At 44.3% G+C, this 26,316-nt stretch overlaps 12 protein-coding genes across 12 annotated transcripts in view; 6 read left to right on the top strand and 6 right to left on the bottom strand.

Moving 5' to 3' along the window:
- The window catches only part of PHALS_10270 (uncharacterized protein), a gene marked incomplete at both ends in the record, with an annotated part of 3,799 nt that extends 3,487 nt beyond the window's left edge, over positions 1-312 (bottom strand). The window contains one exon of the mRNA XM_024725663.1: positions 12-312. Within this exon, the coding sequence (XP_024576417.1) occupies positions 12-312 (301 nt within the window). The remainder of the gene's footprint in view (positions 1-11) is intronic.
- A 210-nt stretch (positions 313-522) lies between these two features.
- PHALS_10269 (uncharacterized protein) lies at positions 523-2,189 on the top strand (the record flags this gene model as incomplete). The annotated part of the gene is made up of 5 exons (XM_024725662.1): positions 523-1,301; positions 1,364-1,408; positions 1,469-1,822; positions 1,901-2,020; positions 2,090-2,189. 5 exons carry the CDS (start codon positions 523-525, stop codon positions 2,187-2,189), a joined length of 1,398 nt encoding a protein of 465 aa, XP_024576416.1.
- Positions 2,190-2,267: 78 nt separating this feature from the next.
- Positions 2,268-4,140, bottom strand: PHALS_10268 (developmentally regulated g-protein 1; the record flags this gene model as incomplete). The annotated part of the gene is made up of 10 exons (XM_024725661.1): positions 2,268-2,492; positions 2,556-2,630; positions 2,689-2,766; positions 2,841-3,089; positions 3,163-3,423; positions 3,490-3,575; positions 3,655-3,735; positions 3,800-3,839; positions 3,896-3,984; positions 4,110-4,140. The coding sequence occupies 10 exons, from the start codon at positions 4,138-4,140 to the stop codon at positions 2,268-2,270; spliced, it is 1,215 nt and encodes a 404-aa protein (XP_024576415.1).
- A 76-nt stretch (positions 4,141-4,216) lies between these two features.
- On the top strand, positions 4,217-5,319 carry PHALS_10267 (s-adenosylmethionine mitochondrial carrier; the record flags this gene model as incomplete). Its single annotated transcript, XM_024725660.1, has 6 exons — positions 4,217-4,270; positions 4,337-4,493; positions 4,566-4,678; positions 4,750-4,947; positions 5,005-5,077; positions 5,141-5,319. The coding sequence occupies 6 exons, from the start codon at positions 4,217-4,219 to the stop codon at positions 5,317-5,319; spliced, it is 774 nt and encodes a 257-aa protein (XP_024576414.1).
- Positions 5,320-8,046: 2,727 nt separating this feature from the next.
- Positions 8,047-8,252, top strand: PHALS_10266 (uncharacterized protein; the record flags this gene model as incomplete). Its single annotated transcript, XM_024725658.1, has 2 exons — positions 8,047-8,108; positions 8,165-8,252. The coding sequence occupies 2 exons, from the start codon at positions 8,047-8,049 to the stop codon at positions 8,250-8,252; spliced, it is 150 nt and encodes a 49-aa protein (XP_024576413.1).
- A 1,666-nt stretch (positions 8,253-9,918) lies between these two features.
- Positions 9,919-10,122, bottom strand: PHALS_10265 (uncharacterized protein; the record flags this gene model as incomplete). The annotated part of the gene is made up of 2 exons (XM_024725657.1): positions 9,919-9,961; positions 10,013-10,122. 2 exons carry the CDS (start codon positions 10,120-10,122, stop codon positions 9,919-9,921), a joined length of 153 nt encoding a protein of 50 aa, XP_024576412.1.
- A 602-nt stretch (positions 10,123-10,724) lies between these two features.
- PHALS_10264 (uncharacterized protein) lies at positions 10,725-11,035 on the bottom strand (the record flags this gene model as incomplete). The annotated part of the gene is made up of 3 exons (XM_024725656.1): positions 10,725-10,754; positions 10,818-10,966; positions 11,029-11,035. 3 exons carry the CDS (start codon positions 11,033-11,035, stop codon positions 10,725-10,727), a joined length of 186 nt encoding a protein of 61 aa, XP_024576411.1.
- A 620-nt stretch (positions 11,036-11,655) lies between these two features.
- On the top strand, positions 11,656-12,660 carry PHALS_10263 (transaldolase; the record flags this gene model as incomplete). Its single annotated transcript, XM_024725655.1, has 1 exon — positions 11,656-12,660. One exon carries the CDS (start codon positions 11,656-11,658, stop codon positions 12,658-12,660), a length of 1,005 nt encoding a protein of 334 aa, XP_024576410.1.
- Positions 12,661-13,025: 365 nt separating this feature from the next.
- PHALS_10262 lies at positions 13,026-14,649 on the top strand (the record flags this gene model as incomplete). Its single annotated transcript, XM_024725654.1, has 3 exons — positions 13,026-13,521; positions 13,588-13,795; positions 13,866-14,649. The coding sequence occupies 3 exons, from the start codon at positions 13,026-13,028 to the stop codon at positions 14,647-14,649; spliced, it is 1,488 nt and encodes a 495-aa protein (XP_024576409.1).
- Positions 14,650-14,736: 87 nt separating this feature from the next.
- On the bottom strand, positions 14,737-16,319 carry PHALS_10261 (hypothetical protein PHYSODRAFT_310883; the record flags this gene model as incomplete). The annotated part of the gene is made up of 9 exons (XM_024725653.1): positions 14,737-14,883; positions 14,959-15,041; positions 15,114-15,293; positions 15,403-15,568; positions 15,634-15,716; positions 15,777-15,852; positions 15,921-16,027; positions 16,097-16,208; positions 16,284-16,319. The coding sequence occupies 9 exons, from the start codon at positions 16,317-16,319 to the stop codon at positions 14,737-14,739; spliced, it is 990 nt and encodes a 329-aa protein (XP_024576408.1).
- An 87-nt stretch (positions 16,320-16,406) lies between these two features.
- PHALS_10260 (Low density lipoprotein B-like protein) lies at positions 16,407-19,816 on the top strand (the record flags this gene model as incomplete). The annotated part of the gene is made up of 7 exons (XM_024725652.1): positions 16,407-16,486; positions 16,571-17,036; positions 17,123-17,542; positions 17,607-18,341; positions 18,414-18,668; positions 18,738-19,389; positions 19,464-19,816. 7 exons carry the CDS (start codon positions 16,407-16,409, stop codon positions 19,814-19,816), a joined length of 2,961 nt encoding a protein of 986 aa, XP_024576407.1.
- Positions 19,817-19,905: 89 nt separating this feature from the next.
- PHALS_10259 (tubulin tyrosine ligase) lies at positions 19,906-21,264 on the bottom strand (the record flags this gene model as incomplete). Its single annotated transcript, XM_024725651.1, has 2 exons — positions 19,906-20,970; positions 21,046-21,264. 2 exons carry the CDS (start codon positions 21,262-21,264, stop codon positions 19,906-19,908), a joined length of 1,284 nt encoding a protein of 427 aa, XP_024576406.1.
- Between the last annotated feature and the right edge of the window lie 5,052 nt (positions 21,265-26,316).

The following is a 26,316-nucleotide window of genomic DNA, read 5'->3' as shown; positions in this document are numbered from 1 at the left end:
TGGAGACGCACCTGGGTCCTGGGCGCCAGTCACCGCACTGCGGAAAGACAGACGACGATTCGGAGACGGAGAGCTTGGAGCTTCGGTTCCAGAAACCGTCACCACATCATCTGCAGTAGCAGCGTCAGCGGTGGTCTCCATAGTTGGCTGAGAGTCAGGTACCGAAGCACGTTGTTCGTTGTCCGTATTCAGGCGCAGCTCACCGGGTTCAAGAAGAACAGGTTGCTCAAGGGGCATTGCAGCCACCTCAGGTGAAGCGATGTCGACCATCGCGACATCTGTCGGGGTCGGGAGAGCTTCAGAGTCGTCCATTGCGTACAGTGGAGGAGACTACTATTGGGGTGATCTCAGCTCGTGGTGCAAGCGAGGCTGCAAATCGAGAAGTGGACGAAATTACACAAAAAGAAGCGAAACCCCCACCATTTAGTGTGACGCACGCAACAATTTAGTGGACCGTTTAAATCTCTCGGCGAGGTAGCATACAGTAGTGACTTGAGCTCGAACAAATTAAGCGGCAAAGGAATGGAGATGACGGAGCGCAAAAAGGCGGTCCAAGCAAATATTAAAGGCAGCTCATCGGATGCCAGCAGTGAGGAAGTTAGCAATACCAAAAAGAAGCCACTAAGGCAGACGCTCAGAGAGTTTCGATGCAGCGCGAGAGACTTGAAAGCCTGGGAACATGAAGGTAATGTGAAGAAGAGTGTGGCAGAGGAGGAATTGCAACATGAAAATCAGTGTTTATCAACAATAAAGAAAATCGAGACAAGAGAGAATAAAACAATACTGGAAACGATTGCTCATGCAAAACTGAAACAGAGTGGGCTCAAAAGCCGCAATTATTTGAAGCAAATGAGTTCGCCGCGGAGTGATATTAGCGAAGTCATCAAATTTAATGACATCCAAACGGTACTAGAGACGAATGAAATGGTGCAGGATCCAGATGAAGTGAAATTGATAGCAGGTGAAAGCTTCAGAGAAAACATTCGTAGATTAAACACAGACAAGAAGGGATGGTTGCAAGATCAGAAAAAAAAGAGAACTCCCAAGACGCGGAGAAGAGATGGAACTGTTGAGAACAGGGATGACGAGTGGCATGAAAATGATTGGGAAACAGCGAGTTTGTTAACTGAGGTTGAAAACGACGAAGAAGTTGGAACTGCAGATGTTACGCAAGCAAAGTATGTGCTGCGAAACATCACTTCGCGCGTCTCCCTCATTGAAGAAACAGCAATTCGTCGAGGAATTAAGCTTTCTGGACCTCCCCTCGAATATGCTACGACACACCTGGATGAGTATGCCCGGTAAGCATGCTGCCTTCGATGACCACCGTTAAAACATTTTATGGAAATTGCACTTTTGTCAGGAAATTCCGATGGCCCCAACATGTGAGAAATTTGCGCAATTCTGAGTAGGCTATCTAGCATCATATGCTTCCGATTGCCTAGTAAGACAAGTGACTTCTTTGCAGTTGTTTGCAGGACGTATCTCAAATTCTGGAGGATCATGAAGTCCTGACAGAAATTTTGCAGCCAAGGCCAGACCATAGGGAGCATGGAATGCTTAAAGAATGTCCGTTGGCTCAAGTTCCATGTCCTTTGGTAGCCCTTTCTGCCAAAGCTCTACAACGCGTATCATGTAAGCGAAAACGAGCTAAGAATAGTGAGAGTAAAACAGAGTGCACGATCTCCGCAGCTACGCTATTGAATGCAACCCGAGTTGGATGCAAATTTGGTGACCACTTTATCGAATCCTTGCTCACTGCAAATGGGAAAGCGCTGCAAGGATCAGAGGACTATGACTTGTCATACGACAATCGTTGTTGGTTGGAATCGTAGTACAATTGAAGTTTTCAGCCAACATGAGAAGGATTTAATTTATGTGTTCTGCTCGTTATCTGTAGGTCTTCTCTACCGACAAAAAAAAAGCCCATTGCGAATTGGAGATTTGTTCTTGAGCATTGGAGAAAAACCATGGGTAGATCGAGTGGTGACATTGCTCAATGCCCACTTATGCAACAAGCGTGAGTGACACTCTAGGTACACGCAGTTATTTCAATATCGACTACGTGTTAACAAAATATTGCTTTCAGAACTTTCAAGCGAATAACGAAGCGTCTTAAAAAGTTGTATGGATTTACTACGCAGCATGAAGAACACAACGTGTTTGCGGACTACACGCAAAGTGGCTGATACTTGAGCGAACAATAGAGTTTACTTTTGCTTGTTTTGTCGTACATCTCGCAACCATATCTGTGATCACGCCAAATCTTAGGTTTTAAGAGCTTTCTTCTTCTTTTTGTACTTGTCAAAGTACGCCTGCACTTTTTGATTGTAATTTTTGTCACGCTTTTGCTGGTTAGCCGTTTTCACGATAACTTGTAAGACGTCCTCATCGTGAAGCATGTGCTCCTTGCCAACACGTTGTGGGTTGTACTTCGTGCTCGTTCCCCAGACCAAAGCGTAGTTAAAATTGTCCAGCATATCTTTCGAGATCTACAAATACACATTGCACATGGCAGTGGCGTGAAGTCGGATCGTTTATTGCAGAATACGTACCGACATGCACGCAGAATGAACACTGACACCTTTTCGCTCCGATCCCAGAACGACCGGTTCATCAAACTGAGGAGCCTGCAGATATTTTCTGTGAATACAATCACACAGCAAACAAGATGAAGGCGAATCATACTTCTCCTCGACGTTTGGTGTACACGCGCGTCAGTCCCATGTAGTCCCACATCTTAGCCAAAAGTGTATCAAAGTTCAGCTAAGTCATGATGGATAGTAAAGGCGTTGACTGAATGTCAGAAAAAATGAATGCACTACAAATAGATGACTCACCGCAGGGCGATCACTGTGGGCACAAGCAATTACAGTCGAGTTTGGCATACGCGCGAGTCGGTCCACATCTTCGATCGACACCACGTCGATCTTGTTGTACACGTATAAACACTTTACATATTTTCGATTGCCTTCTATCACATCGATCAGATCATCTGTCGTGCAATCCTCACGGAACAACACTTCACAATTGTGAATTTTGTATTCGTGCAAGATCTTGTACACCGTTTGATACGGATCATCACCAAGCTTGGGTATAACAGTAATTGTCAAGTTAATTAATAGTTACTGTAAGCACTTTTATAACAAATGGATTGGAAACCTTAGTAAGACGAATGGTGCTGTTAAAAGTAATGCCACCGCCATTCTTCTTTCGAAAGTAAATGTCGGGCGGCTGTCGGTTAAGACGCAGTCCTACAGTCTCTAATTCATTTTCGAGGATTTCACGATGACGGTTTCCTGCCTCTCGACCAGCATCCAACACCATCAAAATCATATCAGCCGACTTGGCTACAGCAATGACCTCTCGTCCTCGACCACGTCCATGTGCAGCACCCTCAATAATACCTGGTAAATCGAGTAACTACGTACCAACAGCCATGATAACTGAGCTATAACGATAATAAGGCTAGCCGCTGTAGCATCTTACTTGAATACGGACGTCGTTATACATTAAATTCCCTGGAATACAAGTAAGGGTTGTGAACTCAACAGCGTTTGTCTCCGACTGCGTCTCTGTCAGTTGGCTGATACATATATAACAGGTACGCGTCAATTATTGATTCTTTAGATTGTTTTCTAAGTATCAAGACACGCCTCAGCATCGTCGACTTCCCCACACTAGGAAACCCGATCAACGCAACTCGTCCGTCACCACTTTTGGCCACATCAAAGCCTTTTAGAACGTAGCGATTGATGCATTAGATAGCAGTTTGTATTGAGATAGTTGAAAATTTTACCTTCACCTCCGCCACCACTCGTCTTTCCTTCTTCGAGAAGCTGTAAATAACTTCTGAATTAGCTGACTATGAGGCTACTACGTAATTAAAACGCACTTCTGTACGAAGCTTAGCGAGCTTAGCCTTTAGACGGCCAAGATGGCCCTCTGTTGCTTTGTTTATCTGCGTCCGTTTCATTTCATCCTCTATCCACGTGTTGAATCACATATGTCTGGTGTTAAATTGCTTCACAAGTCCTGATGTAATGCTACTAGGGTGGTGCCTCAAAACGAATATAACTTAAAAATCACGGCTTAATGAATGAACGCACCAATTTCTTTGATACGATCTACGATCCCCATCGATGTTAACAAATTTTACTGCGTATCAATCACTCGTTGTGTATGGTACACATAATTTTAGTACATCTGCATCCAAATGGTCAACGCTGACGATGGACCAATAGTACATGGATATTTCCCGGCACTGCTGGTATATATTTGTTAAAGTGATGGATAGAAAACTGTTTTAGTGTATTGATTACTTTGGCATATGTAGGGCGGAGCTGTGGCAGGCACTTCCGTGGACATTGCGCTTTTCCCACTCGACACCATTAAGACGCGGCTACAATCTGCTCACGGTTTTCTCAAAGCTGGTGGTTTTCGAGGCATTTACTCGGGGCTCTCTGCTGCTGCTGCTGGATCTGCTCCTGGAGGTATATGACACGTAATCGTATTGTGGTGCTGTAATTGTTATATGACATATAACTCGTGGTGTCTCAATCCAGGAGCGCTCTTTTTTAGCACTTATGAGACTTCCAAGTCCCTCTTCAGCGTAATTACTCCAGATCAAAAGAATTCTCCGCTTGTTCATATGGTCGCTGCTGCATTGGGTGAAATGGTGACATAGAGGGCAAGTAGTGATTCAGCACACAGTCCTTATATCGATCCTATTGTCGTTTCTGTGCTCAGGCGGCATGTTTGGTGCGCACTCCGACCGAAGTTGTAAAACAAAAAATGCAGACTGGCATATATGGATCGCTTCCGAGGGCACTAAACGTCATTTGTGCAGCTGACGGTGTCGCAGGGTTTTACAGAGGCTACTGGAGTATGATTGCGCGAGAAATTCCATTTTCTTTCATCCAGTTTCCACTTTGGGAGGGTTTAAAGGTACACTAGTGTAGGCTATGTGTGTGCCTCTTTATATTCTTACAGAGCTTTTATCAGTACCAGTGGTCAAAAAGGCAAAACACCACTGTATCTTCACTGCAGGGTGCGGTCTGTGGATCAATTGCTGGTGGTATGGCGGCATTTATCACCACCCCGCTCGATGTAGTGAAGACGCGTTTGATGTTAGGGAAAGATGCCAAGGGCGTTCCATACAATGGTATGCTCAATACCCTGTCGCGTGTGCATACAGATGAAGGCTTGAAGCGCTTATTCTCGGGCGTCGGTCCCCGCACTATGTGGATTAGCATCGGTGGTTTCGTCTTCTTCGGCATGTATGAAAAGGTCACTTCAACATTTGCCGGGTTTCCATAAAAGGCTAGAATATCATTGAGATAGTAAATGCGATATGGCGTAAATTGACCCACGGTCTGTGCTATCACTTAAGCCTTAAGTTACCACACAGCAGCTTGGGCCGCTCGGCAAACTCGCTCGTAAACTACCACATTTTGTTAAAAACACCATGCGACGTAGATTTTGTTTGCTGTTAAACAGACTTGATATTTCAATAGTTTTTGCAGATAAGATAAAAGTCATCAACCAACTTATGTATGACTCAGTCAAACACTCAAATTGCTTGAACGTTTTTCATTTTTTTGGAATCCAAAACTGGCAGCGAAATTAATTTGTGAGAGGTGGACACAAAAACTTTTGTAATTATATAGGCCGAAGGTGTGAGATTAATAGTGGAAGCATAACGTTATGTGATTCAACGCTTGCTGGCTGAGATAATAACGATGAATAATGGACCAAGATGCGGTACTAAGAAAAATCTATTTCAAGTCTGAAAGCATTGGCACCTCACTGTTGCACTTTTGTCACGCTCAACCGTTGATTTGCCGAAGTTGCGAATTGAGGTCTCAGTGTGTGAATCTCTCTGGTGATGCCAACTTCTGGGGTGCTAATTAATGCTTATACATTGGAATTGAACAATAGGTTTGGGTTTTTGCAGTTGTGCGGATAGCTTGAAAGTCTAGTGTTGAACCGAATGATAGCCTTATGTAATGATTAGTTGAAGACTGCAAGTACATGAGATCGGATGCCAAACTTGCACTCGATTTTTATCGATATACCGGTTTCATGTTAAGATCAAGTTGGTGTCGGTAATGCTGAAAGATCGTAAATCACACTTGTGCAAAGTGTGATAGTAATAGCGTAACCTAATGGTCATGTTTTGAGCTTGTGTGATGTATAGAACTAGAAGTATGACCAAGAGGTCTTGTTGGTGCTTTTTTGTCTTGGTTTGTGCCTGTTTGTGAGTAGGTTTGTAGTCAGGCGAGTGACTTGCACATGTCACTCGTGGGAAGCTGTGGATACGAGTTAAACTTGGTTTCTCGAGCTTTTTCGTAGATTTTAAGTATTTTGCACTTGTGTTGATACCTTATAGACCTAGTTATGAAATTTGATCATCTTGTTCAGTGTTTGACGTGAGGTTAGTACACTAGAACGTGTTATTCCAAATTTGCCGTGCAATCAGTTGATAGCGCTTAACATAAACTTCATATCTGTCAATATCGTGTCGAGGCGTGGAGGGGATAACGCATGCAGCCTCTATGAAGGTCGCCTGAGAGCTTCTGAAGACAAAGCGTGTGCTTTGCCAGCGAAATAGTTTGCAAGTGTTGCGTTTAATGGTCAGAAAGTAAATAGATTACAGACCACAGATAACTTACGTGTAGGATGTCATGTTGTATCCGACTTCAGGACATCAGACAGTCGTGCATGTATTACCTTGTCTAGCATGAAATCTTTGACCTGTTGTTGAATAGAGCGGGTTGCTCGAAGCTGTTTTAGAGATCGGCGCAAAATGTGGATGCGATACAGCGGGGAGAACCTCTGTCAGAAGCCGACTAGTAGCGCAGTCGGTGAGAACATGAAAGGAAGAGGCTGTTCACATCAGCCCCTCAAACACTACGCTTGTGCGACGAGGAAGCAATTCCCGAAGTAGACAGTAACGACTCGGAGGGTAAACGAACAATTTAAGGCCTTGGTATCAAATCTGATCCGAATTAAAATGAGTTAGCAATTCCGACCTATCTGCAAAGCATCTCACGGGTTCTTAACGGTTTTACCAATAAAACTTTGGGTTCCTGATGTATGATATCAACGGTGTCCTGAGGTTTAACCTCAGTTCGAGCCTTTCAGATCATATGTTGCTTGAACATCGATAAGCTGGAACATCAACTTTCGTGGAAAGTATCCAGTAGACGTGACAGGCTTACGCCACCCACTTCGAAAAAGAGAGACATGTCGGTCTCGTGACCAGTACAAGTCACTACGTAGCCACCAGCATTTTGTGTGGCATAATGGCTGTGACTTCATACGCGATGTCATCTGTGCACTACAAAACACCATACTATAATCCTTCATTATACCAATTCCCACAATGCATCCGGAAGGTACACAGATGTAGCTGCTGTAATAGCTACTGAAGCCCATTATAATACAGGAGAGGATTTGACTCCCGAAAATCACCTTTCCCAATGTGGATTCGAGCTTGCTCATTCTTCATTTCACTTGTCAGATTTTGGTCTGACCTTGCTAGCAGCTGCATCGGATGTCATACGGAAGAAACGCAGGTGAACTTGTCCTCGACACCACTGCTGACTATATTACCTCAAATATAGATTAAAAACCGTTGACGATGAAGTTACATGTATAGTCTACAGTAATGTGACGTATAATAAGGCGTATTGACGTACAAAATATCGCGAGTCAAAACAAATGTGTTAAAAAAAATCGATTGTTTCGATGGAGCCATAATGCGCGGAGTTTATAGTAGCACACAACTCTGACATTTGCATAAAATACATAATTTCCATACTGATTTGTTGTCGAATTGTAAAGTCACATTGTACAATCTTTGACTTATCAATAGTGATATCTCACAAATGCTGGAGAATAGGCTACCCAATGTTGTGGTAAAGCTCAGCAAGCCCAAACCGATTTCTGGTATTGTCAACTTTCGGGCATCCATTTATACATGTACTGCTTATTACGGCTTTATTTTCTACTGAAGCCAATATTTTACCCCAACTCTGTGTGATGCAGACGAATAAGAGATCTGCGATTACTGGAAGTGCATGGCGATCTTCACGGCATTCAAAGTGCCATGCATCCATTGTTGAAGTAAAGCCAGCTTGTTAGCTCGACACCTTCGTAGCGGTGCTCATGGCTTTGTCTTAAATATTTTTGAAACACCACGATTAGCCATGTCGGCAACCAGTTTGTATTCGAAGCTTCATCCGTGATTAGCACATTCAATATGAGTAAAACAAGCCGGCCCATATTTCGGTCAATTGAAGGAGATTAAGTTGAGCCGCAAAATTGTGCTGGATACTCTCCGTGTCTATATGCGGGTCGGACAAAGTGTCCCAGATTGCGCAATTTTGTACTTATTCTCTCCTTGCGAAGGTTTGATAATGCTAATCAACATCGTTTATACGGTTAAATTCCATGATCAAAATAAGTCGATTATTGGGGTTCTAGCTTTGTTGTATATAAAGTATATTGTAACGGGGAGCACGTACCCTGGTGCGAAAGGGTGGGTCACACCATCTTGTGTAGGTGTGGATTGCACAAGACGGTGTAATCACACAATGGTGTGGCTACACCGTAACAAAAAACCTCTACGTGGTGGGACTACCACTATTTATGCATATTGATTATGTTTTAGCATTCAATTTTTAAAACCTAAACACTTAAATATGGGCGGCTTTGTCGCAAATGAAACAGATAAATGCAGTTTCAATTTTGAACGAAGAGTACATTTGCCTTGGGATAGTTTTTGGGTACTCTTAGAGGTAGCGGATTGCGATCTGCTTCCTCTGAGCAAAGTTTGACGGCAGGTCCGCAGCACTTGGTAGCACTTGCAATCAATCTACAATAGAGTCGTTACGACTCATCCTCTGTGAGGATGGAAAAGTTCTTCTTTTTGCCCCAGTGCATGCAGGACGGGCTTGAAGCTGATGTCTCTGCTTGGTTCTGAAAGCATGCAATCGCAAGGACCTGAAGCGATCGGCGCGCGCCTAGAGGCGTTTTCGAACTCTGTAAAATGATCTGCTAGAGCACCTACTGCAGAAGATGTCGGCTTCGAGTGCGTCCATGACGCCAACGTCGACGGCGGATGACTCCTCTCGACACAGGCCACTCATGGTGATCATTAAGACGTTTGAGGGTGAGGATGAAGAGAATCTCCTGCTCTGGGTGAGAGAGGCCGAGATGGCTATGGCGTTCGCCATGCTCCAGACCGAGCAAACAGCGCATAGCGCCAGCTATCTCCAAGCTCGGTGGTCGAGCGCGAGAATGGGCCCTCCCGTGCGATGCTAAATATGAACCGGCGTTTTCATCTTGGACGGAACTTAAGCTGCTGCTTTAACGAATGTTTCCGCCTCCTAACCAGTCATATCGCGTGCGATTACGCGTTTTTTTGCCACCCGACAAGGCAAAAAGGAATCGAGGAACTTTTTCCAAGAGTTGCGTATTCTCATTGCCGGTATGGCAGCCGATCCTCATCCTGAAGCGGTCACAGTGACCGTCTTTCTGAAGTGCCTCCGCACTGGCATGGCCGGGATAAAAGCTTTCCGTGTGCATCCACCTACTTTGACGGAGCGGTGAATGCGGCATTGAATGCCGAATTCAACTTTAAGTCGGCACGACTTTTTTTTAATGCACACTCCAGCAGCTCGTCGAGCGGGCCTGAGCCAATATATCTCAGCTATGCTGAGAAATAGGAAGGAAAGTTCCGAGCTACCGAGAGCTGCCGACCAGCGGGCAAACACCCAACGGTGTTTAGTCTGTAGAGACACCCTTCACCTTCGGACTGGTTGCCCCTGCGCAAGGCGCTTAAAGGTTCGTCGAACCGACGTCCCGCTACTAACCGGTCTGCTGTGTACCGTGCAATCATTGCGGGGCCAATCAAGGCAAAATTTTCATATTTCCAAGGTTGTTTGCGGGGGCGCTATGTCATAGGCTTTATCAATGCTGTAAGCTATGTTTTCAAGTAACAAACTTTAAGCCGCACTTGGGCATAGTTTCATCGGTACTATGTTCCTGTGAATTGCGCCAGGTATGTATATCAATCCAATGGAAATTAAGTACTGCTTCTACCATAAGGACCATTACGATACATCGCCAATCCCGTATCTGATCTAGCGTGACCTTACAATGTATGTTCTGCTTCATCCCGACAGAAGCTATATCAACGACAGATGCACGCCACCATATGTGGTTGACGTACTTAACGGCTTGCTAGGATCTTCGCAAAAGTGTCATAATGATTGGTGAGCCCTCACCTCCAAAGCGGCTTGGACCTCCAATGAATTTTTGCTGAACATGAATAGGCAAAGTCCAGCCAAACCCTCAAGTATAAGCGACTTATCTCAAAACGATTTAGTTGCACTCCAAGAGACCATGATCAATACAAAAGACTCACTGCGCTAGTGAATACGGCATTCACGTTTCTAACTTGGGAAGGCACTGCTTTGGGTCCGAACACGACATCTCCGCACTTCAAAGAGAGATTCGGCGTATGCCTTTTGTTGTCGTCAGCCTCGCTTTGGCAAAGCTGCAGACCTTACTCAAAAAGCCTATGATAATCGATTACTGAATTGTTAAGAATTTCTGATGTTCTTGCTAGACAGCCGGACAATGAATATATACATGTTTTTCACGCATCTGATAAACGCTGTGACAACTTTTTTTTCCACTTTTCACTCACTTCATCATTGGTATCTCGGATGACGAGGACTAAGCTACAACCATAATCATGAACGTTTACAACGTTACAATTGACTGATTTCTTGACCGAGCCTTACCGTCGCAATTGCACGCGAGCTTACGAGAGAAGAAATGTGAATGTCTCGATACGTTGAGCGTATTCGAGGCATTGCGTTTTGACCATCAGGATACGCAAAATCACGCAAATCCACCGTGCGAAATTGTTTTACTTCTTTTATTGTAAGCTCTGGAACAAAATCATGGCACTGTAATTACTATGTCGGAGATCAAAAATGGAATCAAATAGACCACACATCTCATGAGCTGACTGTGCTGGACTGACTTGAGCATCGGAGTATTAGTCTTAAAAATATCATTTTGCTAAATGCATGTACTGTTGAGATAGATAGCAAAGCTGACTAAACACCTAATTAAAGAAGAAGTTTTCTGATCCGCTTTTGATTACGGCGTACAAACGCTATCTTCTCACGTATACCGACGCCGATTCTTAGAGTTGAATTTACGAATGCGAAAAAGCCCGGAACCCGATGCAACTACAGCGTGTATGTCAGTCATCCCTGCAAGGAAATCAGTACATTTGAGCTTTGAGGTGGTGTGATGGGCGAATTTATGCAGGTTTTCTTGATCAGTATCAATTCGTGTACGTGAACTAGCAAGCCGCTAAGATGATGAGTAAACCCATCAAGCTAGCAAAGTGAAGGCAAAAGGTGGTGAAAGAGTCCAATTTATTGAAAAAGTTGTTTTTTTTAAATGAAAAAAATGAAATGATAGCAATAGCAGCATTATCAGCAAATCGATATCTTTTTCAGATTTCATTAAAGAGGGTTTCCGTGTGTAAAATACGGCTACCATTTTCGAATCTGCGCGTTGAAAAAATCACCCGGGACGACTTTACTGCTCAGCTGCGGACCAAAGATGGACGCCTCCCCGAACAAGAAACTTCGAGAACCCTCGCAATTGGACCGACTTAAGCAATTTACAACAGTGGTGGCTGATACGGGTGACTTCGGGCAAATCAACAAATTTAAGCCGCAGGATGCCACCACCAATCCCTCGTTATTGTACAAGGCTGCTCAAATGGAGCAGTACTCGGCCCTCGTGGATGATGCCGTCGCATACGGTAAGGGATTATCGGCTGATCTAACGGAGAAGGAGCGCTTAGGCTACGTGATCGACAAGCTATCGGTGAACTTTGGCTTGGAAATTCTTAAGGTCGTACCTGGCTACGTCTCAACCGAAGTGGACGCCCGCCTCAGTTTCGATACGAAGAACACGATTGCTCGTGCTCACCGCATTATCGAGCTTTATGAGAAGGCTGGCATCCAAAAAGATCGTATTCTTATCAAAATTGCCTCAACTTGGGAAGGCATCCAGGCTTGCAAACACCTGCAGAAGGAGGGCATTTCCTGCAACATGACGTTGCTTTTTGGTTTTGCCCAAGCTGTGGGGTGTGCTGAAGCTGGTGCCACCCTCATTTCGCCCTTTGTGGGCCGCATTCTCGACTGGCATAAGGCCAAGATTGGAAAGTCAAGCTACGAGCCGCATGAGGACCCTGGAGTCGTCTCCGTGACCAGCATTTACCAGTACTATAAGAAGTACAACTACCAGACTATTGTCATGGGAGCCAGCTTTCGTAATACCGGTGAGATCACCGAGCTGGCCGGATGTGATCGCTTGACCATATCCCCTGCACTCTTGGAGGAGCTGGCGGAGTCCACGGAGGCGTTGACAAAGAAACTTGATCCTGAGACTGCTGCGAAGGCATGCTCAATTGAAAAACTTTCATTTGACGAGAAAGAATTTCGTTTGAGTATGAATGAGGATGCCATGGCTACGGAGAAACTTGCTGAGGGCATTCGCGGATTCAGCGCTGACATTGTGAAGCTCGAGCAAATTCTAAAAACCAAGCTAAGAGTATGAACAGTGTGAACATGTTGATGCTCAGAAGCTTATTGAATCTAGCCCCTTGCACCTGTTGAATGCGGGAAAGTTGGTGGCAAATGCCTTGGAAAAGTCTTTTGCAGTTTCTGTGTCGTACTTAATTAAATACAGTGTTAAGTACGCAGTCAAAGTCCGATAAACTGATTTGTTGTAGAATGATCCACCTTGGTGATGACTTTCAGTTGAGCTGCTGGTTCAACACTAGCCAAAGCTTTTGCCGCAGTGCCCACGCCACCAACGGTGAGGATGATGATATTTCGGGATCGACCGAGGTTGCCGTGGCTAGATCGTCGAATGTGGACCTTGCGAAGTGCTTCATCTGCCAAATACCGAACCCCGAGTTCATGTCCACTAATACTGCAAAGAAAGCGCCTTCTGTACCTGTATGCTCAGTGGGCTGTGAAGCTAAATACCTGGAATTAAAGGGAATGAGGCCATCGAGTAAAGCATGCAGTCCAGACTCGAAACATTGCGTTGTGTGCCACGGCCCCAATCTCAATTATTCCGTTAGCTCGCGCGGATCCGTCGTTTCTGTATGTAGCAAAGAATGCGAGGAGTCTTTTCTTCGTCGAAAGAAACGGCGTGGAAACGCTGATACTAACGAAAATACGACGTTTAAGCACTCTAAGGGTGAACAAGCGGAGCCGATAAATTGCCAGCGACGTACGCTCACATTTTTGAGCGATCAGCTGCTTGAAAGCTCGGAAGGCGGGGGTTACAAGAGCTGGTGGCTTGGTGCTCTCACATATTATGACTTTGTATATCAACGCCATGGCATGTGGCACAGCTACTCGATCAGCAACGATGTGCCGCGTGTCGACCAGTGCCTAATCAAGTTCGGTAAGTCTTTGAAAAATTCTGATTTTATATTTACTGAGTTCAACAATTATTGCGTATTGATTTCAGCAAGCTGTAACATTTACCGTGAGCTAGATCGCAGCACCGCTTACCTTAGGAAGTATGTGCTACGATGGCAACAGTCCCATCAAGGGCGCTTGGGTCTGCGCGAGGTTCTTTGGATGTCAGTAGTTTTTAGGCTCTGCAACCAATTGGAAACTTTTCACAAGCTCAAGGGAATTCCCAGCTCGGATAGTTTTTCTCACTTCAAAAAGCGGTAGTTATTTGTCATTCTGTCCTGTACTGGATTAATTCTTCAGTATCTCACGTATAACTTTGTGCTATAGTTTGCTAGTGCTGGCAAAGCGCATTGATGACAAACATCTTTTAGCCGGTGACCGAAAGCTTACAGTCACATTATATCTGGAGGCACTGGAGCGTTTCTTGAAAAACATCGATGATACCACAGTTGCGGTAAAGGAGTGCACAACTTCTGAAGGCATCTTTGAGACGCTTCGCAATTTCCAAAACAATATTCTCGGATCATTTACTTGCTGGCAAGTGGTGTGCGATTTAATGGAACTGCACTTGTTGCCCGAGAATTTCATCAAGGACGATTTTGTTTGGCTTAGTCTTGATGCGAGAAAGAGCCTTGTTCAGATCTTTGGTAAAAATCGCGCACGCCCTACAGAGTATGTTGCTCTTGCCCAGCTGCTACAACAGCGCCAGCTTCAGGGCTTTAAAGCTCTTCAAGTGAGCTTTCCATATTTCATGAATCAGAAACTGGATTTGAAAAATACAGCGCACGCACTGCACAACTTTCAGGTGTATCGCAACATGAAATTAATTGAAAACAAGCAGAGCTACAAGCTGGAGCCTGGAACTACGCAGCCTGTGCTGTACAGCTCACGTACGTATATGATGGATTCTGAACATTGTGAAGTCTGCGCGCATCCGGAAAACGAGGATGAGTTAGTCTTGTGTGATTTGTGCCAGCGCATGTTTCACAAGTACTGCATCAGCATGAAGGAGCTCCCTGCTGCTTCATGGGTGTGCGCTACTTGCAAGAAGCTTCAAAATTATCCTCATGAAGGCATGATGATTGAGCAAGAAATTATTTCTGTCGACTAAGCCAGGTGCTTGTGATCTTAAAATGAGTCACCTGAAAATTCTTCTCACGAAATTTATTGATAGATACAAATTTATCGGTATGACATCTCATTTCGATTTCGTATCAGGAAGTGTTTTTTTAGTTGCACGTCCCTCACTCTTTTTCCCCAAGCGATGCTTTACGACTTGATAATGCACATCGGATTTCCAAAGGTAGTAGAACGCGATAACCTCACCGCAAGACTTCTTGTGAATCTGGAGCACGGATTTTTATTCATATTGAGCCTCGAGCATTAGATAGTGTGCTTTCATGTACTTTTTTCAACTTACTTGTTCGGCGATTCGTGAGAAATCTTTACCATAACACTCAATTGCTACCTCAAATACTCGAACTTCGAAAGGGGTCCACGTATCTATAACACAAATTAGTTGTATAACGTTGTGAGGCTTAAAGCAGAGCATCACAAACAAAATAGCATACTCACCGAGAACGAATGAAGCGCGCAGCGGTGACAACCCTACGAGGCCTCGTTGAAAGCAGCCAACTTTCTGTAAGCCAAACTCTGATAGCTTTTGCCTCTTGCGATTAGACGCATGCGTAAGCGGCTGTGGTGCGTACATTGTTCTAGCAGCATCGAGATAATCTTGCATGTAATTCTGTCGCTCTGAGAATATGTTTGAAATGTCCGAAATCATACAACATTCGTAAAAATCGCTTGCTAAAATGTCCTTCGCCGTTTATAAATTTTATCAATAAAGTGCAATAATACGTACTTCGAAGGCAATCGATCAGCTTAAGTGTCCCACTTGAGATGTCTGGTTCAGGTTCAGGCAAAAAAACATCCGACAGATTGCCATCATCTCGAGATCTCGCAAATGATCCATTCTTTTTCCAAATGTAGTAGAATGCAATTGTGTCTTTCAGAGATTTCTGGGGAAGCTACACAAGACAGCAGTACAGCAACGATGAGGACAACAACTGATTGTGTCCAGAAGGCGCCGTACCAGTGCAGCGATTGCATAAAAATCTTTCCCGAAACGTTCGTATGCTTCTTCAAACAGACCGATCTCAAGCCCCGTCCAGTCATCTGCAAAGTCAGCACATGTGATAAATTCGCACAAAACGCAGATCAGTGGTCAAAAGCTACCCAATATTTGTGGCGCTCTAAGTGGCGATAGTAGCGCTGGTAGTGCGTCAAATGTGGATAAATTTTTCAGTGCGTACTAACGATAAAGTACCAAAAACAATTATAGTTAGAATATGCTTAAGAACAGCATCAGTCCTTACGCACCAAATTCGGCTTCATCTTTAAGATGGCTAACGGTCGCTTCATTTGAAACTGCAGCTCGTAAAGTGCCCGCGTCGCACGTAGATATCGCCGCATATTATTTGCTATCACTGCTCGTAATTCCCGTTGCAACAACCTTAGCATAGAAACCGCGTGTGTAACTTTCAACACCACACTACCATTATCATTGACGGCATCGGATATTTCACGTTCCCGCCAGACCAGTGCAGCTGACACCTCTTGATCGTCTGTGCTATTAGCTGTATCACCTTTACTGCTTATCAGTCGCACCTGTACGAACGATTACCAAATGTTGATTGTCTTATCTCACTTCTGACTCAAAATTTCAAAGCTACTATCACACACCGGACTAGTCCTTTTCTGCAACCTGTGCAGCGCCATCTTGTTAGGCGTCGTGGACATCGCTTCTTTGCAAGGTTGCGTATTCTTCCGATAAGTACGAATACGTTTTTTCTGACAATAATAATAATGGTCAGCGATGAAAGTGAAGCCGACTTCCTGCGCCGTCTATCTGTTGCGGATGCAAAGGTGCTGCTGGAGAGGACTAGGTCCGTCGGAGTGATTCTATTTCACTAATGAATGGAAAGGCTAATACGCTTGTTCTTTTCGTCACCTGATTCTTTCGCGAACAGAAAGGAGAAGGAAAATAAGACCAAGGAAATGCAAAAGATGATCAGCGTGCGATATCGAGATCTCATCGAGTCGGCAGACAAGATTGTCAACATGCACTCAGCTGCACTGCGTCTTGAAGGTTCGCTAAAAGAAATGCCGGATACGTGGAAGCATATGGATCTAACTTTGGCCGAGGCGTTAACCATTACGGATCCATCCTGCAGCAACAAGGTAAACAGGAATATCTCGTCTCTGGAGTCGCAACCGAGTGAACTGGTGGAAAAATTTACCAATGAAGAAAAGGCCGTGTTTCTGGCGGAGGTTCCTGAGATGATGTGGCAGTCACTGGACAAAGGAGAAACACTGCAATCGCTGATGCTTTATCAAGTAGCAATCAAGTTGTATTGTAATATGACAGACAGGAAAGTAGCAGAAAAATTTCCTTTTTTGCAGGCTCAGTGGGCGTGCATACAAAGCTTCAAACCGGTTCGTGAATTACATGTTAAAAAAGTAGATCATTAAAAAGTTTTAAAATTCTTCTGATGTTTTATTCGTTTTGTTTGAGGATTTAGAGGCTGCTATCGTGTGCTGATAGTTACTTGACTTGCAGAGGTCTGGAGAGCCATTTTTATGCCAACAATTTGTGTGCGCTTGTCGTGCTGAACGACTCGCCAATTACAGCCGGCAAGCTGTTTGAAATATATCTTAATTCTCGTCACAAGTGGATGATGCTACCCCACAAATCAGACGATGACAAGAGAGCGCACCATAAATCGTCGACGAAAGAGATTCGTGCGCTGATAGTTATCTTAAAATCAATCATCATGACAATAACTCAAGCTGAAGAGATCTTTGGTAGCGAAAACGAAAAAGGTATATTACAGACGATGTCACAGCTTTCAGATATTTTTAAAAACGATTTGGCGCAATTTTGTCTATCGGGGGAACTTCTAAATGCATTAAACGCGTGGTTTCAGTGGAACCGTCGTCAGGTATCGCAAAACAGATGATATTCTAGCTTCATTGTGATTTCTAATAGCTGCTGTTTGCTTGCAGATCCTTGACTTGGCTTTGCCGATTATTTCCAGTATCAACTCTATCTCGCTACTATCCAAAATCCGGTCGAGATTATACACTATCAGCATGAATAGTGCTGGGTACGAGAATGTGAGCTTTTTGAGTCGGGTTCATGGCATAGAAGATTTCAGTAAAGATCAGCAAGCAAGTGTCGGTGCCGCTTCAATTTTCTCAGTATTGTTTGCTAAAGCGTTTCGCAAACAGACACGAGATTTGGTTCAGAACTGTTTTGCCAAGGCTCTTGACGCGATAAAACTTCAAATTCGTGCTAGCTTGGATGCGACGGCTGCAAGTTTTTCTCAAAGTGAATGCAGGCTGCGAAATATGGAATTTTTTGACTACTTCGATCATATTCACAAGAAGGCAGCTGACTTAGATGGAAGTGATCTTCAGGTCGTTCTAAAAGAAGAGTTTTTTCGCACCCTTTTCAAATTAGTGTTTTTTTTTGAACAAGAATATTCACACGTGGAAACTCAAGATATAAACGCCGCGATTGGTGCCAAATATCTCCCGAGCGTGTATTTAAGCATTGCCAACATATTAGCTGGAATTGTAGCTGGATTCCAGTCTCAGATCAAACAACTGTTTCCAGGAAGCGCGGATAATGTTTTGGTACCCGACAAAGATCCCTCGCTTTCGATAGTTGGCAACATTTTTGACAAATACTCGCGCAATGGTTTTGTTGAAAAGGCACAATTTGATGCTTTTTTTGAGGTGAGTCAGATAAAGTTGTGTTTGACTGATAGATCTTAAATAATTTACTATACATCCTGTCGCCTCTTCTAGGATACTCTCGGAGACAGAAAGGGGCTTGTCTGCTTCATAGATGAAGAGCTCAACCAGGTGGACGCTGTCGGGTTTTACTCTCTTTACCTTTTTACTGAGATTAGACTCTCAGCGTTATACCCGCAATCATTTGTGAATGTGCTCTACGGGCTATCTAAAAAATACTGCCAAACATGGGCTTCAATTCTTGTAAAGCAAAAAATTCAGCCTTTGCGGGAATTTCTGCTGACGGAACAGTACAATTTGACCAACGAGGTACGGCTTGATTTATTTATTTACTACTTGAAACATGCTCAGAAATTGAAAGTAAATTACCTTTACTAGAAATGGATTGATACTCATGAAAGCTGGACAGAGCAGGTTATAGCCAGTGAAGTTGTCGACGACGACTCTGGGGATATTTTGTCGGATACTGATGTAAGCATCGGTGATGAAAAGATCTGGCTGCCATGGTGTGAAACACCCGCAGTGTCCAGCTGTCTTTTCTCCTGCTGCTATTGCGTGGACGATGCGAATCGTATGATTCAAAATTCTTTGGGAGCCAGTAAAGAACAGATTAAGATGATGCATCGCAATATTCACGAAGTATTCGTCGAGCAAGTAACTATCGTAAGCGTTTCCGTTTATGATAATGCTGTTTCACTTCTTGTTGATGCAAGAGCGACTCAAAGCAATTCGGTGTTGAATTTTGGGGAATGCTGTATCCAGCAGTTTTTGTTTGACATGTACTTTGTTCGAGCGACACTGGGGTCTTCCGACTTCATTCGTTTTGGGTGGGGTGATGAACTGAGTGAGAAAGATTGTTCTTGTGGCTTAGTCAAGCTGAAAGGTTTGTTCGAGCGTATGCGAGAATTTATCGATCCAGTGGATTGGGAAATCTACGGGCCGCAGCTAATTCAAAATGTGGTGCTCCAATTTCGTAAGAGTCGTTTGTTGTTTTCATCGCTGTCTGAATCAAATGATATCAACAAAATAAGTACGTATCGCCCTACGTGAAATTTAATGCAAGGTGTTTGATTTGTATTTCCAATGTCAATACGTTGCATTTAGATGGTAAAGAAGTTGCGGTTGAAGCTCAAACTACAAAGCCACTAGCGCGAATCGCAGAGCCTGTTGCCCGATTCTCGCTGCTTCCCGTTCCTTCAAATCGCCGGGGGTTAGAGCATACGATGTCACGTTCTAGCCACAATAATTTAGCAGAAAAGAGAAACAGAGAAGCGAATTCATCTCTTTTTCATGAGCGCATAGCAGCCGACAACGGGTCACAGTCGTCATCCATTACGTTGCAAAATTTGTTGTCGTCGTCAGCAAGCGCAAACCTTTTTTCGGCAACGACTTCTGGTACTAACTTGTTTTCTTCCGCTGCGAAAGGCATTGTATTTTTCATCTGCAACGACAAATAGATACCTTTAATAATGCAAGACTTATACTGAGGAAGGCGCTGTAAATTCAATTAATGCAAAAATTCTCAATCTAAGGAGTAAGAACCAATCTAATCCACTAACTTCATGGATGAGCCTTTAGAAAGAACACTCCATTGGTGATCGTAGACCTTGATATATGCGCCAATCTCATGACTTTCAACCGACCGCCTCTCTTGTTCGGAAAAAAATTCACTGGTGACGACACTCAACGTGTCAGCCAAGAGATCGCGGATCACGAAGTGAAGACGGTCGCCTGTCTGCTTAAAGTCTGGGCCGGGATTTATTTCCAGAAGCCACACGTTAAATTTTTCATCGACCATGAAGTCTACACCGTATATCTCAAAACAATTTGGTAGGGGCTGGAATACAGAGAACTCGCCTTTGTAAGCGTCGAACATTTCGGCCGTTATAAGGCCAATATCAGCAAGAATTTTAGTCTTCATGTTTACAGCATCCAAGATGCCTTGATCAGTCAATATTTCTTCAATATCGTCAAGTAATAACACGCTTTCACTCTCAACAAAATCCGGATGACTCTGCTGTAACCAAGTGTTAGTAATGTGCGAGAAATTGTTGTCTATATCAGCCTCGCAATATTGTTCAAGAGCGCAGAGCACAAGGCAGTGCTGGTATACATAAACCTTGATACCGCCTACCGCAAGAACGTACGCACGAATGTGGAATTTGCGGCCACGCAAAAGCAGCGGACGCTCAATATACTCCTGGACAACCCACTCACGGATGTCGGTCCACTCGTTCACGATGCTGCGCAACTTTTGGAAGTCTCTGATCAGGTTGACTTCAGCGCCCTTGTTAGTGGCACTAGGCTTCATGATCCAAGTCTTGCTCTCGCTCTCAAGTGCCTGCTTTACCTCCCACAGACATGAGTCTAAACGTTGGCGAAAAGAGATGCCGAAACGAAACATGCTCTCATCGTAAGCTTCCCATGTGTCTATGACAAGGGTTCGCGGCAATGATCTACGCAACATGCAGGCTGGATTCTTCATGATGTACTTGGCCAAGTAAATAGACAGCTGAGCCTTACGCGAGATTCCCTTGCGAATGCAATACGCGTTGGCTACAACCTTTCCAGCCAGAATATTCTTCCAGTCAAGATTCTCGTACTCGTCCCACTGCGACATATTCATGAGTTTAGTCGTTAGTGTCCAGAGAAGCCAATTTTTTCCTTAAGACAGCAAATTTTGTACGATGAGGCTCAAAGTTTCACAGGTTTCATCCTGTACAATCGTGTACATAGCGGGATGCAGCGCGAATGCGCGATCAACAAGCGGTGCCACGTATGCACTGGGCACATTAACGCGCGCCACCAATTCATTTTTGTATCCTTGTGCTACATTTTCAGCCAGCAGTCGATACTTAATAGCACAGGCGAGCTCGCTCGTCTGCCAGTGCACCGCGTCTTCCATTGTATCTAATGCTCCGCAGAATGAAAACGAAAGCAGTCTATGATTCACTGGATACGATGGCGTCAATACCGATGTATGCTAATCAACAGGGACGATATATATCGCAATTTGATAGCAATTTATTTTTATCGAATACTATTTCAGCAATCTTATAAAGGAGCGTGCGAACCCATTTTCTGGGCATTAGCCAACGTAAATATAAAAGTGATATCTTTCTGCACAGCAGCAGCATATCGATATTTCTTTCTGAACGAGCAGATCAATGCCATGTAATCAGCATTTTTAATAAGTATCAGCATAGTTGATATCACACGCCGAATATAGCTCAATAGAGCTGCTTAATTTAACTTTCGGGATCTCTATCTTTTCTGAAATTGACTCAATATGTGAAAATTTTTGAGGACTAGAATTCCATTGGTTATAAAGACTACGTAGGTTGAAAAAGTAGGGGTCCAGGAACATTTTGGCTGCTAGCCGAACGAACTATTAAATTAAGAAATAGCGAAACATATATTTGGTAATAGACTGAGTGGATTCAATTCTTAATCTATGTCTTTTAAATCGCAGAGCTAATTAGACACGAAGTTCTGGTAGAGGCTCTCTGTTCCGCATCTGGTGGGGAGCAATAACTCATCCCCGGTGCGTTTGTTAACGCCGACTCCTTGATTCCAAGCTTCCCTACGCAACACTCCGTTGCAGACGGTAACAGGGTACGTATCGTATCATAGTTTACGCATATATTGATCTTACTTTTATGCAAAGCTCAAAAGCATCTAATTCCTGGTCCGAGTAAGGATGTTTTAATCCGTAAAGGAGGTCAAGCAATATGGATAACTTCATTATTCGATATAATAAAACGTTTATAGAGGTGTAATATATATCTAAATATATACCTGAAAACCTCTCAGGTAACTATGCTTTTCTATCCAAATTTTCGTACAATTTACCGTATTGTATTTAGTAGAATTGTATCAAATGTGAAAGGGATAAGTGCACATGACTACGGAGCTTGTTCCGTTACACACACCCCTAATAAGACTGGATTTCAAATTTATTTTGGCTATTTTAGAACCCTGCCCAGCTTTGACAGTCCATGAGCAACCACCTTGCCTTGAGTTCAACTCGTCTCTCATTTACCATGTTGCCCTTCAGAGCTTGCTTGTGCCACAGGTTACATCCCGTACACTCATGCAGAAAGACCAACATGCCGCTTTTCCCTCGCAACCGAGGCACAAACCAAACTTCTCGTTGCGGTTGCTGAGGTGTTTTTCTATGAGAACTGTCATGGTGACTCTTTGAGCCCTGACTGAGTTCCTCCTGTAACGGGAATTGCTCGTCCGTATACACGAGCTTAATGAGCAAGACTTGAGTCGGTTAAAACGCTTCACACGTGTTACTCGCTTCCAGCAAGGCGTCGATTCATACAAACGAAGAGGAAAAGGTAAAGTGACATATACTATGGCCAATGGGCCAGAAACCTTCTCTAAACTGATAAGTGCCTCCAATTCTGATAAAAAGAATTAAGGAAAATTCAACTGTCGACCACACACAAAATTATGTGAATCACACAACATGTGTAATGGGAGTGACCCCATTACACCACCGCCCTCACTGACGACACACAGCCTATTCATCTACCGTGGATTAGATGTTTACTGTGCGAAACCCCTTTGCGCGAGTCAGATTTTCGTGCCCTTTTCCAACAGCCATTAGTGCTGAGAGACCGGGTCACGAACTCAAATGATGGCCAGCTGATCACCGACGAGCTGAACCTTGATCAGGAAGCTCAGCTTGCTCGACCATAGCGAAGAAGCCACTTGCCAACGTTATCACAGTACGATCGCGATTCGGTATCGACTGATGCTGCCCATTGCACTGTGGTCGAGCCTCGCATGCGAGCCTTCTGCTCATACAAAAAGCAAAAGCACCACGAGAAAGTGACTCTGCAAGCGCTTTTTAACTTTCACGTAAGCAGCACCCAGGAGTACAGCAGCGCTTTAAGGAGCCCCGTATCCTCCATAAGGAACGTATTTTGTGTACTTGAAGCTGGCGGACTGCCGATGGATATCAAACTCAGCTTGCGCGATCGGTGGGGAATATACGTTGGCTCATATGCCAAAAGATCTTTCAAATCAGCTTCAACAAAGCTGACGTTGAAATAAAGCGTAGACCCATACTTGACTTTTCGAAGTATTAAAACAACCAATCGCCCCAGCTCTTGCCGCTCACAGACCTGCTTATTTTGATAAGACAGCTATTACACCTACTGATCAAGTATTGACGTCGTAACAAGGTGGACTTCGGCTCACAAGGGCTGAGCACGCTGGGACAAAGATCTCCGCCCCTTCTTCAAGTGAGATAAAACTGGGAATTGCCCAGTCATAAGCAGCATCTACTGAAACGTTCCGAACCAGGAAACCATCATCACGCGAGCTTTCGAATTGAGGGTACCCCTTTCACTCCACCAGATTCTTGTAGCAGATATGATGAACACGGAATTCTCCGCGTAGTAGTTGATCAGTTCTTGGATATCGGTCAGGATGATGGGCTCTTACAGGTGTAGCGGCATGGCGACTCTCTCTTCATTCTCCACGTGCGGCTCGGTCACTTTCCATATGCGCTTTTTCCGCCATGGCAACGTATGATGTGTGATACTTCCAGCAGTTCAGATCTAGAGCAGAGAGAAGCTCAGATACAGCAGAAGGTACATACGCTCCGTCGTCTTCCAAAAAGCGCTATCCTACAGGCTCGTAATGGTGATACCAAGATACAGCTCGTCATGCACATATACGGCACATGATGTGTTTGCATTTTCCTCGGAATGATAGTATTATAATTTTGCTACGACTGTAAACGGGTTCAATTATGCGATGTCAAGCCTTTGTCCAGACATGACGTATATAGGCTCGTTTTTGCTTTACAAATAAGATATTTTTTGTCCGCGACATATTCGCGTGTATGCGTTTGCCTCTACCATCGGCATGTTGATTTTGTTCGTCTTGATCCTCAGTCAATAGCTTCACGACTCTGCGCATGAAGCTTAATCTCATTGCGACAAAATCACTGGTGTTGTTACAAAGTTTAGCCGAGCCTGAATGAGCAAGTCAAATCAACCAATAATCCGCCCAGTGGCGGTGTCATGTGCATTCGGGGATTATACAAATTATTCATAAATGTTGAAGTAAAGTTGGTAGAGGCCTATCGGACTTAATGAGTGGAAGCGTGGCGAAGAGGAATGTCCGCGGTTGGAAGGAGATCTTGATGAAATGCCTGGTGTATCCAGCGAGCGATAATACGTGGGAGCCTCGTACTCGTATTCGTCGCGACTGTCGCAGTATCGTTCGCGCGTCTGATATGGGTCCGAAGACGGACCCCGCTTAGGGAAGCTCTGCCTTGCGTCCCTCTCGTCGTGTGGTCGACTGATGACCGCGCGCGCTTCACGAGCATCCTTGGCATCGGAGAGGGCCCGATTTTGCGCTGTCAAATACGCAAATCGAAAGCGTATATCGCGTACTTCAACAAGTCAGCAGTGCTCACGCTTTGAAAACGGTGGATGTCCAAGGAATTTGTCGCATAAATCCATGCCCAGAATCGAGTGTCGATTGTCTGGATGGAATTCAGATTGAATTGCTGGACGTATGGAACAAACGTGAGGTTTCGTGGTTTGCCTTCAACACAAATAATCGGCCCAATGGCGTAAAACTACGCAACTCGAGTCATCAGTCGAGCACTTACTCGACGAAAGAGTTCGTCGAACTCTAGGGTAGACCCACCATGCCTATCGTAGCAATCATCGTGACGAACAAGTTCGCGATTGCGCAATGCGCTGAATGACGTGATATTGGAACATGTTCCAAGTTCGATGGTGACAAAGATCTCATGTGGAGAAGCGTGTGGGCTGTCATCTACTGAGACTTGGACAGAGCGATACGAAGGGTGAGAAGAGTCAAGGTTAAATTTGAAGAAGTTGGGTAAACCCACTTTTGAGTTGGGGGATGGAATGGGGCAGGTCATCACGCATGTTCTGTGGACCACATATTTCATGTGTCTGACATTAACTGTTCACCCTATATTGTTGTATACCCCTCTTTTAGTTATGTTGGATCAGAACTAGAAGTACTTATCATGTTAGAGGTTAAAAGCCTATTAGCAATGTCACTTCACCTTTTCTAATCTTCACGTACGTCAACGGCCCGCTGAAAGCGTGCTACACGCGGTGAGGCGTGTCATTTGACTCAAGCCTTTTTCAAAAAGTGTGTGTAAACAGACGGGTGATTCCCGTGACGGCATCCACGATGCGTGACAACGCGAGACAATTTAACATCTGTGCGGCACGCGCGTAACTACAACATTTTAGCCAGGCTTGCACTTTGTCACAAACGTATACTCGGAGACGATAAATAGCCATCTCTTTGAAAGAGGGTGGTGACGATGCCACTGTGGGCAGCGACAAACGATATGTATAGTCTACAAATGGTTTGCCGAAAAGATGTATACTTGTACATTTACTCACGACCGAGATGACCACTGAGTGGCGTGTCGTGAGCCTCATAGTAAAAGCGATATTTTGAATCCTCATCATGATGAACCACAATTCGTAGTTTATCTGTTTGAGTTGCTCCTATAATATAGCAAACCGTTATTCAACGAATATGGGTGCAATGGTGCACGCCATTTTGATGACAATTTCTTGTCCGAGTTTTCAAACTCCTTGCTCCCTACTGCCCGTAACAACGCTACACACATTCCATCACCCGTATACGCGGTGCGGATCAAATCCGTCACAGACGACGTAACAGTTGATACATGAGCAAGTTCATAGTCTGGTCTGTGTGACAACGCATCAGTCGAAGCATTCTGCTTTGCCGGCTTATACTTCACCTCGAATTTATATTCCGCAAAGAAGGATAGCCATCTAGCCATCCCCTGCGAGAGGTGGGGCGACTGAGTCGCAGAGTGTAATAATGCATGATCTGTATAGAACACAAATGGCTTGGAGACGAGAAGGTGGACCCTGAACTTGACAGCTGCATACTTCATCGCAAGTAGCTC

This window comes from Plasmopara halstedii (genome assembly GCF_900000015.1).
Source record: "Plasmopara halstedii genome assembly, contig: Scaffold_470, whole genome shotgun sequence".
Lineage (NCBI taxonomy): Eukaryota > Oomycota > Peronosporomycetes > Peronosporales > Peronosporaceae > Plasmopara > Plasmopara halstedii.
The sequence above is the reverse complement of the archived record's forward strand: the minus strand, read 5'-3'. Positions and strand labels throughout refer to the sequence as shown.